This window comes from Centrocercus urophasianus, unplaced genomic scaffold (genome assembly GCF_019232065.1).
Source record: "Centrocercus urophasianus isolate 14NV4802_14NV808 unplaced genomic scaffold, USGS_Curo_1.0 seq_10, whole genome shotgun sequence".
NCBI lineage: Eukaryota > Metazoa > Chordata > Aves > Galliformes > Phasianidae > Centrocercus > Centrocercus urophasianus.
Genome location: NW_024884142.1, coordinates 17,444,197 through 17,458,633, shown reverse-complemented (window position 1 = coordinate 17,458,633; position 14,437 = coordinate 17,444,197). Strand labels below are relative to the sequence as shown.

The following is a 14,437-nucleotide window of genomic DNA, read 5'->3' as shown; positions in this document are numbered from 1 at the left end:
TAATATTTGAGAAGTGTTCTTTCTCAGATTTCTTTAAAAACTAATAAAAAGAGAATTATGTGCAATTTTTTTTCTGTGATGGTTCACTTAATCTGCGCTACTTTACAAGCAAACTTTCAGATCTAGCTTTCTTGTCGAAAAGCTTTTTATGCCAAAGGTCAGGGGATCTGTGATGCCAGCTAATCTAAACCTTAGCTGACATAATGTTAATGAGTAGCAGAAGAAACCCTGGTGTAAGAATTAATATATTTTTTTTCTTCTTTCTTTGTTCTGGCTACGTTTCCTCATTGGTTTTGATCTGCATTTTCCCTCAGGCTCAGCTGGGCTGTGAACAAAGTCTCTCAGAATTTTCCGGCAACTTCTTTGCCTGCTGGAGAGTTATCCAAAAACCTGCCATGGCCCGGAGTCCTCCGTTAGGCACAGTGTTCAGAAAGGCTTGAATCGCGGTGGCCAATTTCACTTAAAATTGCCCAGAAAGTTCAGATACAGCCAGCGGAAAAGGAAGACATTGATCCTAAGTAGGCCGCCATGTTGTTGCTGCATTCAACATGTCTTCAAATGCCCCGCACCTGGCTGTGGGCTGTGTGAGGAGGCAGCCTGGTTTGGTTAAGGCCAGTTTTAAACCCTCAAAATTTCGGAGAGGTGACACTTCCGTCAGGCATCCAAATGAGGTGGATTGGCTCCCAGCCAGTTTTCCTGCTCCAGAATAAACTCCATCCATGACTTTCCTTTCTTTTTTTTAATTTCTTCCAGGAGATTCAAATACAGAAATTCTTGAAAATTAAATATCCATGAAAGGCACTCATTAAGAAACCCTGGAACTAGCAAATTGTTGATTCTAGCCTCAAATTTATATTCCCTCAGTAAACAGCCAGTAAGTTTGTACAGTTAAAAGAAACTTTTAGGTTAACACACTGAAGAAATTGTAAATGAACGGTTTATATAAATATTTCCCCTGTCTTACTCCCAAGATCCGAAAGGTGATAGATAATTTTCTATTTTAAATACCAACGTCACAGGCAGGTTTACCTTCTTCACCTTGCTTATTTTAATTTCTCGACGCAGCTGCTGAAGAGAGGAGGGAATTCCCCTTTCCTCTCTTTCTGTTCCCCTTTTAGTTTATTCATGCAAGAAGACTGCCCTTCCTTATACGGACTAAAGTTTTCAAAGCTATTGGGAAGACCTGTGCTATACCACTTCAGCTTAGCATAAGGAAAATCATCCTTTTATGCTCTTACAATTTTGTTCTTAAAACTTTGTTTACTTTTATTGGGTTGCTGTTACTTCTGGAAGCTATTGGAAACACCAGCAGTTGAATGACACGTTTGTGTACAGAAAAAACATGAATTTTTATACTTGGTATTCAGTGGACTCTGTTTTCAACCCAGGGAACCCCACCCACCTTGCCTCCAACCACTTCTCTTTGAATGCCCAAGGGAGTGATCAAAAGTAATGGAAAAATCTGCCATTGGCTCAGAGGAACTTCAGGCCATGAGGGTCTGAGGCACCTTTCTTCATGCCCTCAGCTATCTATAGAGTTAATGGAAGGTACAGGAATTGTGTCCCCAGAACTGGAGAGACATTTATGATAAGACCTAGACCATGAACCTTTCTGTTGCAACAGACCATTAAACTAAATACTAAATTGGATTCCATTAAGTCAGAGGATTCATGTTTAGTGTATTCTCTGGGGCACTGGCCAATAGTCTGTAAATACGTACTCATTTTTTCAGATTTATTCACAGAGCACTTTTAAAATAGGGAAAAGGTAATTACTGAGACTCCAGGGTGCTACTATATTGTTATCATTATCATTAATAATAATCTTTCTTATAGTTATCTTTCAATGAGTTTTTAAGCAATTACTTGTAGAGATACATTTCTTTGGTGAAAGGTACATCCCTGAAGAAGGTACATCAATAATAATAATGTCTAAATGAGGAATTAAAAAAAAATGTAGCCATTTAATACAACAATGTGATTAAAAAAAACCACCACCAACAAAACAAAACAAAAAAACCCCCACAAACCCTTGGAGAATGTCTGGTTGTTGTAATTCATATTTTTTTCCTTTTAAAAATGCTGAAAAAGTACAAAAAGCCACATGACATCGGAATGCATTTTCTTTTTTTCTTTGAGACAGTATTTGGTATCATACGCACCATTTTAGCATGGAATGTAGACTTTTTCTCTTAATGGGACATTTTATTTTGAACAGTAAGAATAAAGGTTTGCATGACACATATGGAAGCTGTCAACATATAATGCACTGTTTCCCTGGGGCTGTGGTAAATTAAGGATCAGGTTTTTTTGATTCTCTTTTTTAATGTCTCCTCAACATTCTGCAGCATCTCCTTTGGCCAGTTCCCTCCTTTTGACACCAAAACTCTCCATGGTGTTTAAAACGAGAGGTGATCATTTTCACACTGATGGAAATGCGGGTGTTAGATGAATTACAGCATAAAGTCAATGCAGATGCAGAAACAATTTGAAAAGCTCTATGTGACGCTTTTTCTCTATGTATACCATATGCCTCCTAAGACTTAAAACATGTTCCAGTGAATCAGCACCTTTGTATTAACATATTTATAATTAGCCATCACTTCTAATGGAGGAGTACAAAAGCTGCAGGAGTCTTCCTGTTGCCGTTTCTCTCATTGCTGAGGAGAACTTAGCATTGCCTATGGAAAATGGGAAAGGAAGAAAGAGCGTAACAGTGACACGGATCTCAATACAACGTTCTGGGTAACAGTAGGCATGTATTTCTGTGCCTTTTCCTGAATCACTTTGCCTTATACTTCATCAGGCTGTGCATCACATGGGAGAAACTGGGTCTTTCCTTGAGAAGTCCAAGTTGATTAAGATGACTTCTATCAACATGTAATCCTATAGCAAGTTTCCTTAGGCTTTCTTACTGTTCGAGGTAGGCAGGAAACAACAATCCTCAGCTCCCTGACAGCCTTTTCAGGTATTTATTTTTTCCTCAGAACAAAGAGAAACTAGAACAAAAATAGGTTTCTTGATCCAAATGAAGTCTGGGGAAAGCCAAGTCTTTCTCCAGTGCATATTTGGGAATACTACTACATGTTCCCCATGGAAGGGGGCTTTGCTCCTACTCCTGCAGGAAATACTCCAACAGTAATAGGGGAGATGCTAGGAGACATATTTTTGTATCATCTCATCTGAGGCTGGGCCTTTCAAGGTCCCTATCTTCTGTGAAGCCTTCAGAGAGGCAGCATGAACAAATTACTTTCAACCAATAACAACCTGTGCCAGCACCGTGGCTTTTTCAGGCAGTAGGCTGCTTACTTTCACACTGGCCTTGGCATCACAACATACAACATTCAACATTATCACTCTCATCCCAAGGTTGCCCCAGGTCAGTCTTGGCACCTACCCACATGACCACAGTAGCTGGCACATCCTCCAGAGGACACTGTTGTGTTGTTCCACTCAAGTCCCTTAGTGGAACTGATATTTACAAGGCAAAACATCAGAGTAATTTCACCTTCATTAGTGTACTTATAGTGAGGGGAATTTAGGCTATATATATATATATATATATATATATATATATATATGTATATGGACTTTGGCAGGCAATAGCTCTGCCTAAATTCTGAGCCATCTGGAAGCCATATAGCCATGTTAGCACAGCACTGAACCCGAGCTAATATATCCTGCCCCTCAGCAGGTTTTATTAGCTTGGGCTCGAGCACTGCCTAAGTACAGCTACATGAGTTCTGGTTCAGAGCTGACTTTGGCCAAAGTTATAAGAGTAAATTAAACATGCTCGGGAATACTGTGGGGCACTGAGCTCTGCTGGTGTAAAATGAGCCAGAGAGATGACTCTCTTAGACTCCAAAACAGGGCAACTACATGGAAGTTGCCCCTGGGAGAGCCTGGGGACAGTGCCACGAGGGACAGTGGGACAGCTGATACTGGCCACAAGTACGCAGCAGCACCCTGACACCCAAGCAGAAGGGACAGTTCATCTCCAGTACCTGGAGGTGAGCCTGGACACCCCGTAACTTAATCCAGTAAGTGTAAACCATGTTTCCAGCTGGGTCAGAAGTACCACGAGCATCTGCTTGTAACAGGCAATGTAACCATCCCATGTTAGTATGGGCATGCTTACTGAAAGCAGGAGTGTTGAAGAGGTGGGATGTGCCAACAGTGCATGCTGGTCCTGATCCTGCTGGCATAGCTATGCAACAATCCTCCGCCAGCCTCCCCAGTCAGATGAAGGATACATGTGCTTCTAAGCTCCAGTAGTTGAGTCAGTAATTAGTGTTGGTCCTCAGATTCATTTAGAATGTTTTTAAACTTTCATTCTTTTGTGAATGACTAATTAATCTAATTTCTCCTTGTTTTATTGTCTTCCTGAACATATTTTTAACCGGAGAAAACCCCTTGGACTCCTACAGACGGTTCACGGCTTAAGTACATTAAATTGAAAGGATAAATCAAGTACTTAGGAAACATATTTGTGTATGATTAGATTCGATTTCGTGCATAAACATGCACTGTACTGCCACATTTTGCAGCATATCATGGTTCCTACCATGTTCACAAATAATCCCATATGCTTTCTTCAAGAGCTTTATGAATTACCAAAATCAACACAAAAAGGTATGGAAAATTCCTTCAAATAAACAGAATAAAACTAACATTTTAAAGATTTTAGTACCAAAAGCAGGATCTTTAGTTTTGACTAAAGCTGAAAAGCCGAGGAAATGCACAGCAGACCATCCAAGACCACCTATTTTTCAGAATTCCTTGAAGAGTTCAGGGAGCAGAGAAGTCTATAAAACACATGAATCTTGTTTCAAAAGCTGTATTTTATATCCATCTAGATAAATGTTTCCAACAAAAGGAAAAATTTGCTTAACAGCTTACGGAGATAATACATTAGAGAGGGTATGAAATACTTTAGAGTTGTAGTATTGGGGATATCTTCCTTATAAATGGGCCATCATACTTGTGTTGTTAGCTTTTATCTTTTTAAAATAAATCTTCATTTAAGCTATTTTACAGCTGATCCCTACCTCTGTTCTTCTGATTCTATGAAATCCCATTGCTCTCAAGAGCACTGTTTAGGCATGAGAAATCAAGCAAATTTCTGTCTAATTTTGAAAACTACCTCATGATCTTTCTGAGTCAGAGCCTCAGGAGAGTTTTTGCTCAAATATCAGATGTTATTGGATCCTCTATACTCAGAGTCTTTCTCCAAGAGGCCTTCCCCTATCCTTATTGCAGAGATCACTCTCCACAAGAAGTAAACCATAGATGTGATGTTGGAATGCTTTTGTTGTTTGGTTTTGGATTTTTTTCTAGCAAATCAGAAATGAATTCCCAGCATCACTGAAGTTCTCAATTCTATCTACAAATATGTAAGACTATTACCAAAATAACTACTGTGACCTAGAAGTAGTGGTTAATCTGTAAAATGTGTTTTGTGGCTTGTCAAACACTTTTGAAAGTAAATAAGTGCTTGTTTTTCATAACAAAATGAGTGGTTTGTTGCAGTTCTATGACTCAGGACAAAATAATGGATCTTGGACTTACTCATTGTCCTGTGCTGCCAGTGTAAATCTGGCCAACATGCATAATGGCTGAAAGCTCTTGCAAAATTAGTGTCTGCTAAGTGCCTTACATAAAATATATACTGCCTGAGGAAAGAGAGCCAGGTCACAAATCTCACCACTGTCACTGGCATCCACACTGGTGATCTCAGAAAAAGTAAGGATTTTGAATGTCATGAAGAACGTGGTGATCTCTCCAGGTCAGGATTCCGAGACAGATTGTTTCTGAAAACTTGAAGTGTTCTTGCAATTCTGTTTGGAGCAGCTGGGGGGAAAATGAATTTTTAAGATGGAACTCAATCAGTTTACTAAAGGAGTTGTGTGCTGCAACTGCGTGTGACAGCAGAAAACTACACACAGGAGTCCCACAGCAAATCACTCCAGAGTGCTGATCCTGTGGGTAAAAAAAACCTTATTAAATTGTCAGGATTGTTGAGGAACTACCTTTAAAGCTGATTTTTTTGAAGCAGCTATTCCTTTATTATAAGGAGTCATAATGTTAAAAGGCAAATAATATTCATTCAGTTCAGTTACTCAGCCTGGAACTTCCATACAACCTTTTCTGTAAACTGCTAAGGGCACTTTACTGTCAAGTAGAAAAAATGCCAAAAGTAAGTTTAAATGCCAAGTTAAACAAACACATCTTGCCAAGGACTCAAAATCATATGAATAAGGACGAAGGAGTTCAGCAGATTTGGGACACAGTGCTTTAAATGATTTTTTACTCTCAATATACCTGTCAATATGGAGAAGAGACAATAAATTCTCATATCAAGACTGAGAAGCACATGCCAGAATGAGAGGAATATGAAGGCTCTGGACTGTCCCTGCATGAAATCTATCTGTTGCAGTTATTTATTTTTGCTAGGTGTAGTGCAAGTGCAGTGGCTAGGTTCAGTAAAGTTAACTGCTGGTTGCTTACAAAGTGTCTATGGGCAAAAAAAAAAAAAAAAGATAATTGTAATGTTCAGATTAAAAATATGATAGAAGTATAAAAGAAAATTATTTTAGAAGGCTTGGAGATATTTGATTCTTTGGAAACACCTGATTAGCAGAGATATACTTTGCCTTTTTGGTTTTACCAGCTGAGTGAAGCCATCAGGGAATATGTGGGTCTGCATAAACCACTCAGTTGATTTTAGAAAATACTGGCCAAGTATTCCAGTATGGAACAACTGTGCTGGAGACACCTCAATTTCTAGTTGTCCTTGAAGCCAAGAGAAAGATTTTCCAAATGTTACTAGAAGTGATAGACTGAAAAAATGAAACCCATCAATGCTTCTTGCTACAAAGACCAGTTCATGTTAGAGTAAGACTTTTACAGTATTCTGAAACCCATGCTGTAGAGAAAGATACATTCTACAAGGATATGGCTTGGAGATGGAGCTCCTGCTATGGCAGAGCTCTCGATGCTTTTCAGAGTTGGGATACTTCAAAATATCCCCTCTTCAGAAATAGACAAAGCTTTTTGTTCTTAGCCTGAACAAGATCTCCCCAGTGTCCCACCTACACACTTTTTTTCCTTTTTTTTTTTTTTTTTTAATTTTCTTTAAATAAAGGATAGATGTTCTGTAAATGCAAACTTTCTTTTGCACAGAAGCTACCTAAAATGAGACAACATATGTGGTTTGCATTTCCAAACTAAACAGTTCAGAGATCCTCCTCAGAAGAAATATAATGTCTCGAGGGTAATGTATATTTTGATTGCTCTGTCTTCTGAAAGTTAGAATTAAGCTAAGGTATATGATAAACTGAGAGAGAAGAGTTTAATGACAAACCCACTGATGTCAGTACAAGTTTTCCTTTTGACTTCACTAGAAGCAGATTCAGTATATACACTATTCATGAAGTGAAAAAAAATGGATCCTAAAAACTCTGGCTGGCTGCTTAAAAGATCAAGCAAATAAGGGAATAAAGTCACATAAACTGTTTCTCTGTGTAAAAAGGCTGTGGGTTACAGGCTTAATTTTTTATGGTATATCTCTATACCCTGAATTACTAAGTAAGCCCTAACTTGTGGAATCTTAATAGCCATCTCATTGCTGAAGTTTAAAGGAAACCCAGAGGAAACTTAATAATATTAAAAGTTGTTTTAAAGGGAGTTCACATTGGTTTGAAGGATATTTTGCTTCGCACACAATATCCACCATTGTAAATTCAGAGAACCTAGATTTAAATTCGGAAAACCTACACAGATCTTTACAGCCCTCAGTATATAAATCTAATAGTATTCTTAAAATGTCCACCAGTGAGGTATTAATCTCTTAGAGATAAAATTAAAATTCTGAAAGTCATTGGAACAAAAAATAAAGAAAAATAATATAAATATTCCCTCTAGAAATGAGAGGAAACTTGGAACTTTGTGGTAAGAGGTTGGTTTGTCCATGAATTGCAATGAATAGAGAATAGTCTGTACAGTTTTTCATATCTGACTTGCGACAGAAGATTTGAAAATATAGAAATTAATGTTGCTGAATTATTTAATAGTTATGTAAATAAATACTTGAAAAGAAGAGTTAAAGAAATACAAGGCTAAAAAGCCATTTAAAATGAAATCAGAAGCTTCAACAAATATATTTTTCCCTTGCAGTCAGAAAAGTAATTATCAAAATTGTTCTGAATATGTTGCCAATTACTCTACTCCATAACTGCTAACTTTCTCAGTTCTTCTCCTGCCTTTGCTGGGCTCTCTGTCACTGGAAACATCTTAAACCAATTTAAAGTGCTACACCTGAATAAACATGTTGTAAAAGTGTTTATGTATTGAAGTGGGTCAGTTCAAGGTATGGTATTTGGCTGGAACTTCTAATTTCTCTTTTTACTGCAAAAAGGCTGCCAGAAGGAGGAAGTCTGAGCTGAATTAATACATTTGTTACAGTGGAAGTAGAATGGAAACTACTTTAACCACAAATCAAACTGCCTCTTTCATTTACGCCAGTGATAGAGTTTTTCTAAGAAATATAGACTCTGGCGTACAGCCACTGTGTGTTTGTGTTTGAAAAGGAAACCTATATGCTTATTTCTATAAGGCCGATTCCTGTGCTTATTTGTAAGTTCTTTTTCAGGGTGAAGGAGCTAACAGTGTTACAGGTTTGTGGGGCAGATGCTCCTGTGTTGTCCATGTGACAACCTTTCCAGGCAGCTTAGCAGAGTTCCCAGTATAGTGATGCTGTGCGGGCGGTGCCAGTGCCTGCACCTCCCATTTAAAAGACCTCCGTGTCCCCCACCCAGCACAGCTGCACAGCTTCACATGACACTGTCTCATTTTCTGATGGTTGAAGGGCTCTGCATAATACACATATGCACAAAAGCATTTATGCTGCCAAAATAAATTCTGTTAAGAGCAAGGGTTTATTTGCTAAAATGTCACTGATGCAATTTCAGTGAGTTGTTTTGCTTTCTTTTCTTTTACAGAGGTTCAGATCCTATAATATAGTGAGGTTACCACACAGTCCTGGCTGAACAAATATCTTAAAGAAATATGCACATCTCTCGGGAACAGAACCAGAGTCAATAATGTCCATATTTCAAATCCTGTTCTCTGGAGTGACTGAACTCCTTCCTACCTTTACTACTGAATGAACATCAGTTTGAGTAACACTGTACGATATTTGTTTTTAAAGTAGAGGTATATTTATTACCCACACTTCTCTTTGCTGCATACTTGCTTTGGGGATATAGGGTTTCACATCTGACACCCAAATGATGCAAAAACTAGATGACCGCATTACATTATCCTTTTGGTAGCCTATAGACTTTAATGGGCCTCATTATTTTTTTACTTCTATAGATGTGTACAAGAGACTGAATTAAAATATCAGTGTATTGAATAAGATACGTAGTGTACGGAGACGATAGTCTTATGCAATGACAAACTACTTGAAAGCAGTTGAATTGTTGAATTTTTTTGCCTTTTAAGTTTTCTTCAGCAAAAGGAGGTGAGGATTTCTTGTTGTGTAACTTCAGGATTGTGGACAGAATTCTTATCGTGCTTCAGTCAGAGGTGGAACTCCCACTGTGGCTTCAGGAGGGGCAGAACCACACCTCATGTATGCAACTTACAATTTCCATCGCTTTATAGGTCGAAGTATCAATGTTAAATCTGCTGGCCTGATTGGAAGGCATGGGCCTCAGTCAAAACAGCCATTCATGGTTGCGTTCTTCAAGGCAAGCGAAGTGCTTTTCCGTTCTGTCCGAGCAGCCAACAATAAAAGGAAAAACCAGAACCGCAACAAATCCAGTAGTCATCAAGAGTCTTCTAGGATGCCAAGTGTTGGGGGTAAGACAAAACTACTAGTCTCTGATTTACTAGTCTCTTTACAGTAGTTATGGCACTTGCTCAAATGTGGTGGAGTCACAGCTGGTCATTGGCTGAACTGCTGGAAACTGTTCCTGCTCTATTTCTGTCTGTCTCCACAGCTTTCCTTAAACCTCTTTTGTTATGTCAGCCGTGAACATGATCTAGCTTGTGTGAGTCAGTTCACCTGTGTGTATCATGGGTTCTTGACAATGTATTTTGGAAAAGGTGGTATACGAGCTTGAAACTTGTCCTGTGTAACAGGCAGCTGGATGAGATCCTTGCTGCACATGAAAATGAGGCAGAGAGAGGGCTGTCTCCCAACTGCTTCACGAGAACAGTAGTAGTTCTTCATTAGAGTCCAGAATAAATTATTTTCCAATTATTTCCTGAAATGTTCTTTTCATCTAGATGGTAAAGTCACTTTCTAAATATTCTCTTTTGACCAAATAACTCCACTTTTCAGGGACAGAATATGAAAATGTGTCTTTGTAGAAGTGTGGCAGATCTAGTACATCAAAACCTCAATGCAGATGCAATTCTTAAGCTCCACCTATAAGCAAGCGAATTAGTATCTTGCTGTGGAAAGAATTCAGCCTCGGAGTGAAACTCAACTATTTGTGAACATTCACTGTGAACATTATGCACTACTTTAGCCCATCTCAAAACCTCAAAAACAAATGGCAGATTAGAGACCCCACTCATGGAATGTGTAAGCCCTTCCCTGATCTTCTGTACAAGGATAACAGCCTTAACAACCACAAATTGCTATTAAGCTTGTAAGGAAATCCTAGAAATCACTTCAATAATCTATCTTTCACAAGTAACTCACAAGGTTTACCTAGTGATCTACAGGAACTAAACATCACTTTAAGTTTAAAATGAATATTAAAATATATTCTGAAATAAAAGTTTTTACTTGCAGTGTTTGTTACCACTTCAGTAGTGTACTCAGTTTTATTTATGTGTGACTTATACGTAGAAAAAATACATACTGCTTTTCTATTTACAGTGGTGGACTTGGAACATAGGGATTTCTGAAATACCTATCTTAGAGGCAGGCATATGTTCCGTTTTGATGATCCTAGGTTTTGTAAAGCCCCTGACATTTGTAAAGGCACCAGGAATATCTGTTTACAACAACAGTTGTGTTTTTGTTATTTACCTGCTGATTTACCTCCTCATGCAAGACATAGTTAAAGTAAACGACACACTGATGGGCAAAAGTCACCATGTGATAGAGGTCGTTCTTTGCACACTTATTCCACAACCTAATATCTACTGCATTTTAGTCAGACTTCCACAGTGAAAAAGGAAGCTAAATGTTATGAATCCAAAGCCAGATAGATATGCTGCCATTTACATGTCACAGAATTCAATTATATTTTACCTTGCATGCTAATCCCAAATTTACTTTGGCCCTTCCTTTTCTCTTCACTTTTCTCCTTTTTCTCTCCATCTTCTGTTTTTTTTTTTTGTTTGCTTGTTTGTTTTTGTTTTGTGTTTTTTTCCTCTCTTCTTTTTGGCCCTTTCTTTCTTCCCCTTTGCCTTTTGTCTTTTTTATCTCCTTTCTTTCACATGTTTCTGGACTCAAGCAAATATCTTTACTATAGTCTCAGTACATCAAAAAGGACAGCCCTTCTAGGCAGCTCAGTTCTTCCCTTCCACTAGAAAATACATTTTTGAAGTATTCATGAGGATATACACAAACGCAATATGGAGAAAATAAAATCTACATGCATCAGTTATTCTAGTAGCTGGGCAGATGTTCACAGATTTGGCATCAGGATCCTCCTACTACTAAAATCTTCAAAGGAACATGAACTCCATGTAGCTCATTCAGACTGCGCCTGCCTGCTATGCACAAAGGATTAAAATGTTTATTACTTATCCAGTTATATTGTGGTTGAGCTGCAGTTAAAAGGAAAAAAATAAAACGAATCAAAACTAATGAATTTTTTTTCCCAAAGTGCTTCAAAAACTCTACCTTGAAACGAAGTCTGGCTTTTTTTTTTTCTTTTGAATGTTACCTGAATTGAATTACAGTGGAATTAGGCACTAGAAAATATCCATATTTAAATAAATAATGGTGATTCATACTATGAAGTTCCACAGAACACCTACATAACATTTTGTCATGCGCAAGGACTGATCAAGAGTTCTTGATTAAACTAAAAGCATACAGCTTTTTGAAAACTCTTAATGTCTTAGAGTGTCCTGCCTTGCTTCCAGTGGCTATTCCAGAAAGACACAGAACTTCTACAGGATGTGGGCATATATTTTGACCCTATATACCATGGGGCAACTGTGGATATCTGACATGGCAGCAGGTAACTAACTACTTGTGGAGAACTGAGCTGAACCTTTAATGCCTATCAGTCCATTAAGGCCTAGAAAAATGTCACAGAAAAAAAGATAGTATTTATCACTAAAAAGGAAAGAGTATTTGGGTATTATAGCTTAGAAAGCGCAATTTACCACCCATGGTGATACTACAACAAATAATTTAATATTGCAAATGTTTGTGTCTTGACTTGTGAACAGCTTTTGATACTATCTCACTAGATATTCTGGGGCCCAGGTGCATTCAACAGAAGTGTGGAAGGGAGGAAGGGAGGAAGGGAGGAAGGGAGGAAGGGAGGAAGGAAGGAAGGAAGGAAGGAAGGAAGGAAGGAACAGAGAAAGAAAAGAAAGAAAATCATATTCAAATAGCATGTTACTAATAGAAGTAAAATTTGGATGGGTATTTTTAATGATATCTCATTGAATCTCTTCTGGATCTGATTCAGTCCAACATTTTATTGGTAATTTGGATGATTAATGACTCCCCCAGATCTGGTAACTTCTGTGAACTTGCTGAGAGCACACTCTGTCCCTTTGTCCAGGTTGCTAACAAAGACAGTTAAAAGTATTGGCACCACTACTGGTTCTTGAGGGACATCCCTAGCAACCAGCTGCCAGCTGGACTTCATACCACTGATCACAACACTCTGGCCCAGCAATCCAGCCAAGTTACCACCCATTATATTCTTTACCTATCCAAAACACTTCTGATCAATTTGGCTGTAAGAACACTATGGGAGACCTCTTAAAAAAACTTTCCAAGTTGTTATGAGGTTATTATGAGGAAAAATACCCAGCTGCGACTAGCCCTCGGAGCCCTTCCTGTTCTCCATAATGCCTGGACGTGTCTTTCAGGAGGATTTGATCCACAGATTTCACAGAAACTGAGGTTAAGCTGATTACTCTTCCTGAAGATGGGTGTGGTATTTTCCATTTGTGAATCATAAGAAATATTCCTCAGTCATAATGAACACTCAAAAATGGCAGGGAGTGACTTTGCAATGATGTTGATCAACTCATTCTCCACCCTTAAACTCACGCCTTCTGCTCACATAGACCTGTATATTTTTGATTTGCTTAAATGCTTTCTAACTCTATTTTACTGTGTGGATAGAGTTTCAGCCACAAGGCTCAAGAACTCGGGATTACTGAAGGCAAATCTTGCTAGTAAAAAACAAGGTAAATAAGACACTGAGGAGCATAACTGCTCTGAGTCCTTATCACCAAGGTTCTCTGCATAGTTGAGCAATGGATCTATATTTTTCTTAATTTTTCTCTTGTTCTGAATATACCTATAGAAGCCTTTCTTGTTACTCTTCATATTCTTCAAAGTTTCAACTCCAGCTAAGCTTTAGCTTTCCTACTACTTTTCCCGGTATGCTCAGGAAATGTCTCTGTTATTTCTCATTCTACATCGATATTAGAATTATTTAATAAGTGAATTTGAGCTCAGTCAAGAGTTTACTATTCAGTGGTAGTAGCTTTGTGCTACTTTGTGCTTGACTTGCATACCTGATGCTTCTCAGAGGTTCTCCTGGCAGATCAGATCAGCCAGCTATACCAAGCTCCTTAGGACTCCAGTTCAGTTTCCCTAAAGATCACACTGAGAAGACCTCTGAGTCTGAAACCTATCCTGTTATTCTGAAGCCCAGGTTTACAACACTCTTGTTGATATTCATCATCTCTTTTGAACATTTAGCTCTGTGATTTCATGGTTTTTACAGATCTCATCAATATTCCCAACCCTAATTTGTTCTTTGTTCATTGATATACATAAATTCAGCAGAATAGCCAGCAGTACTTCAAAAGAAGAAATCTGAAATGGGTCATTTGGCAGTGTGATTTTGCTTTAAAAATCCCATTCTGTGGTCTACTGCTAGAAAACCATCCAGAAATCACAGGAAATAATTATTTTACTTCATGTAGCACCATCTCCTTCGCATCTTCAGAAAGACACAGACAAACTGAGAAGAATTCAGAGCATTGACAATAGCACAGATGAGGGTAGCTGACAAGAAGCAACTGATAAATCTGTAGAAAACTCATTTAAATCTTCTGCAGGCATGGTGAGGCAATACAACAGGTTATATCAGATGCTGTAGAACTCACACTGTTGGAGGTTTTTAACTATACATTAGGCAAATAACTGTCAGCAATACTCAGTTTATACTGATTCCATCTTACAGCAGAAAATTAAGCTATCACGGAGCTT

The 14,437-nt window shown here is 38.2% G+C and overlaps 1 protein-coding gene across 2 annotated transcripts in view; it reads left to right on the top strand.

Moving 5' to 3' along the window:
- BMP5 (bone morphogenetic protein 5) overlaps positions 1 to 14,437 on the top strand; it is a 53,626-nt gene that overhangs the window by 30,516 nt on the left and 8,673 nt on the right. For both annotated transcript variants that reach the window (XM_042822624.1, XM_042822617.1), the window contains one exon: positions 9,667 to 9,864. In XM_042822624.1, coding sequence (XP_042678558.1) covers positions 9,667 to 9,864 — 198 coding nt within the window. The remainder of the gene's footprint in view (positions 1 to 9,666; positions 9,865 to 14,437) is intronic.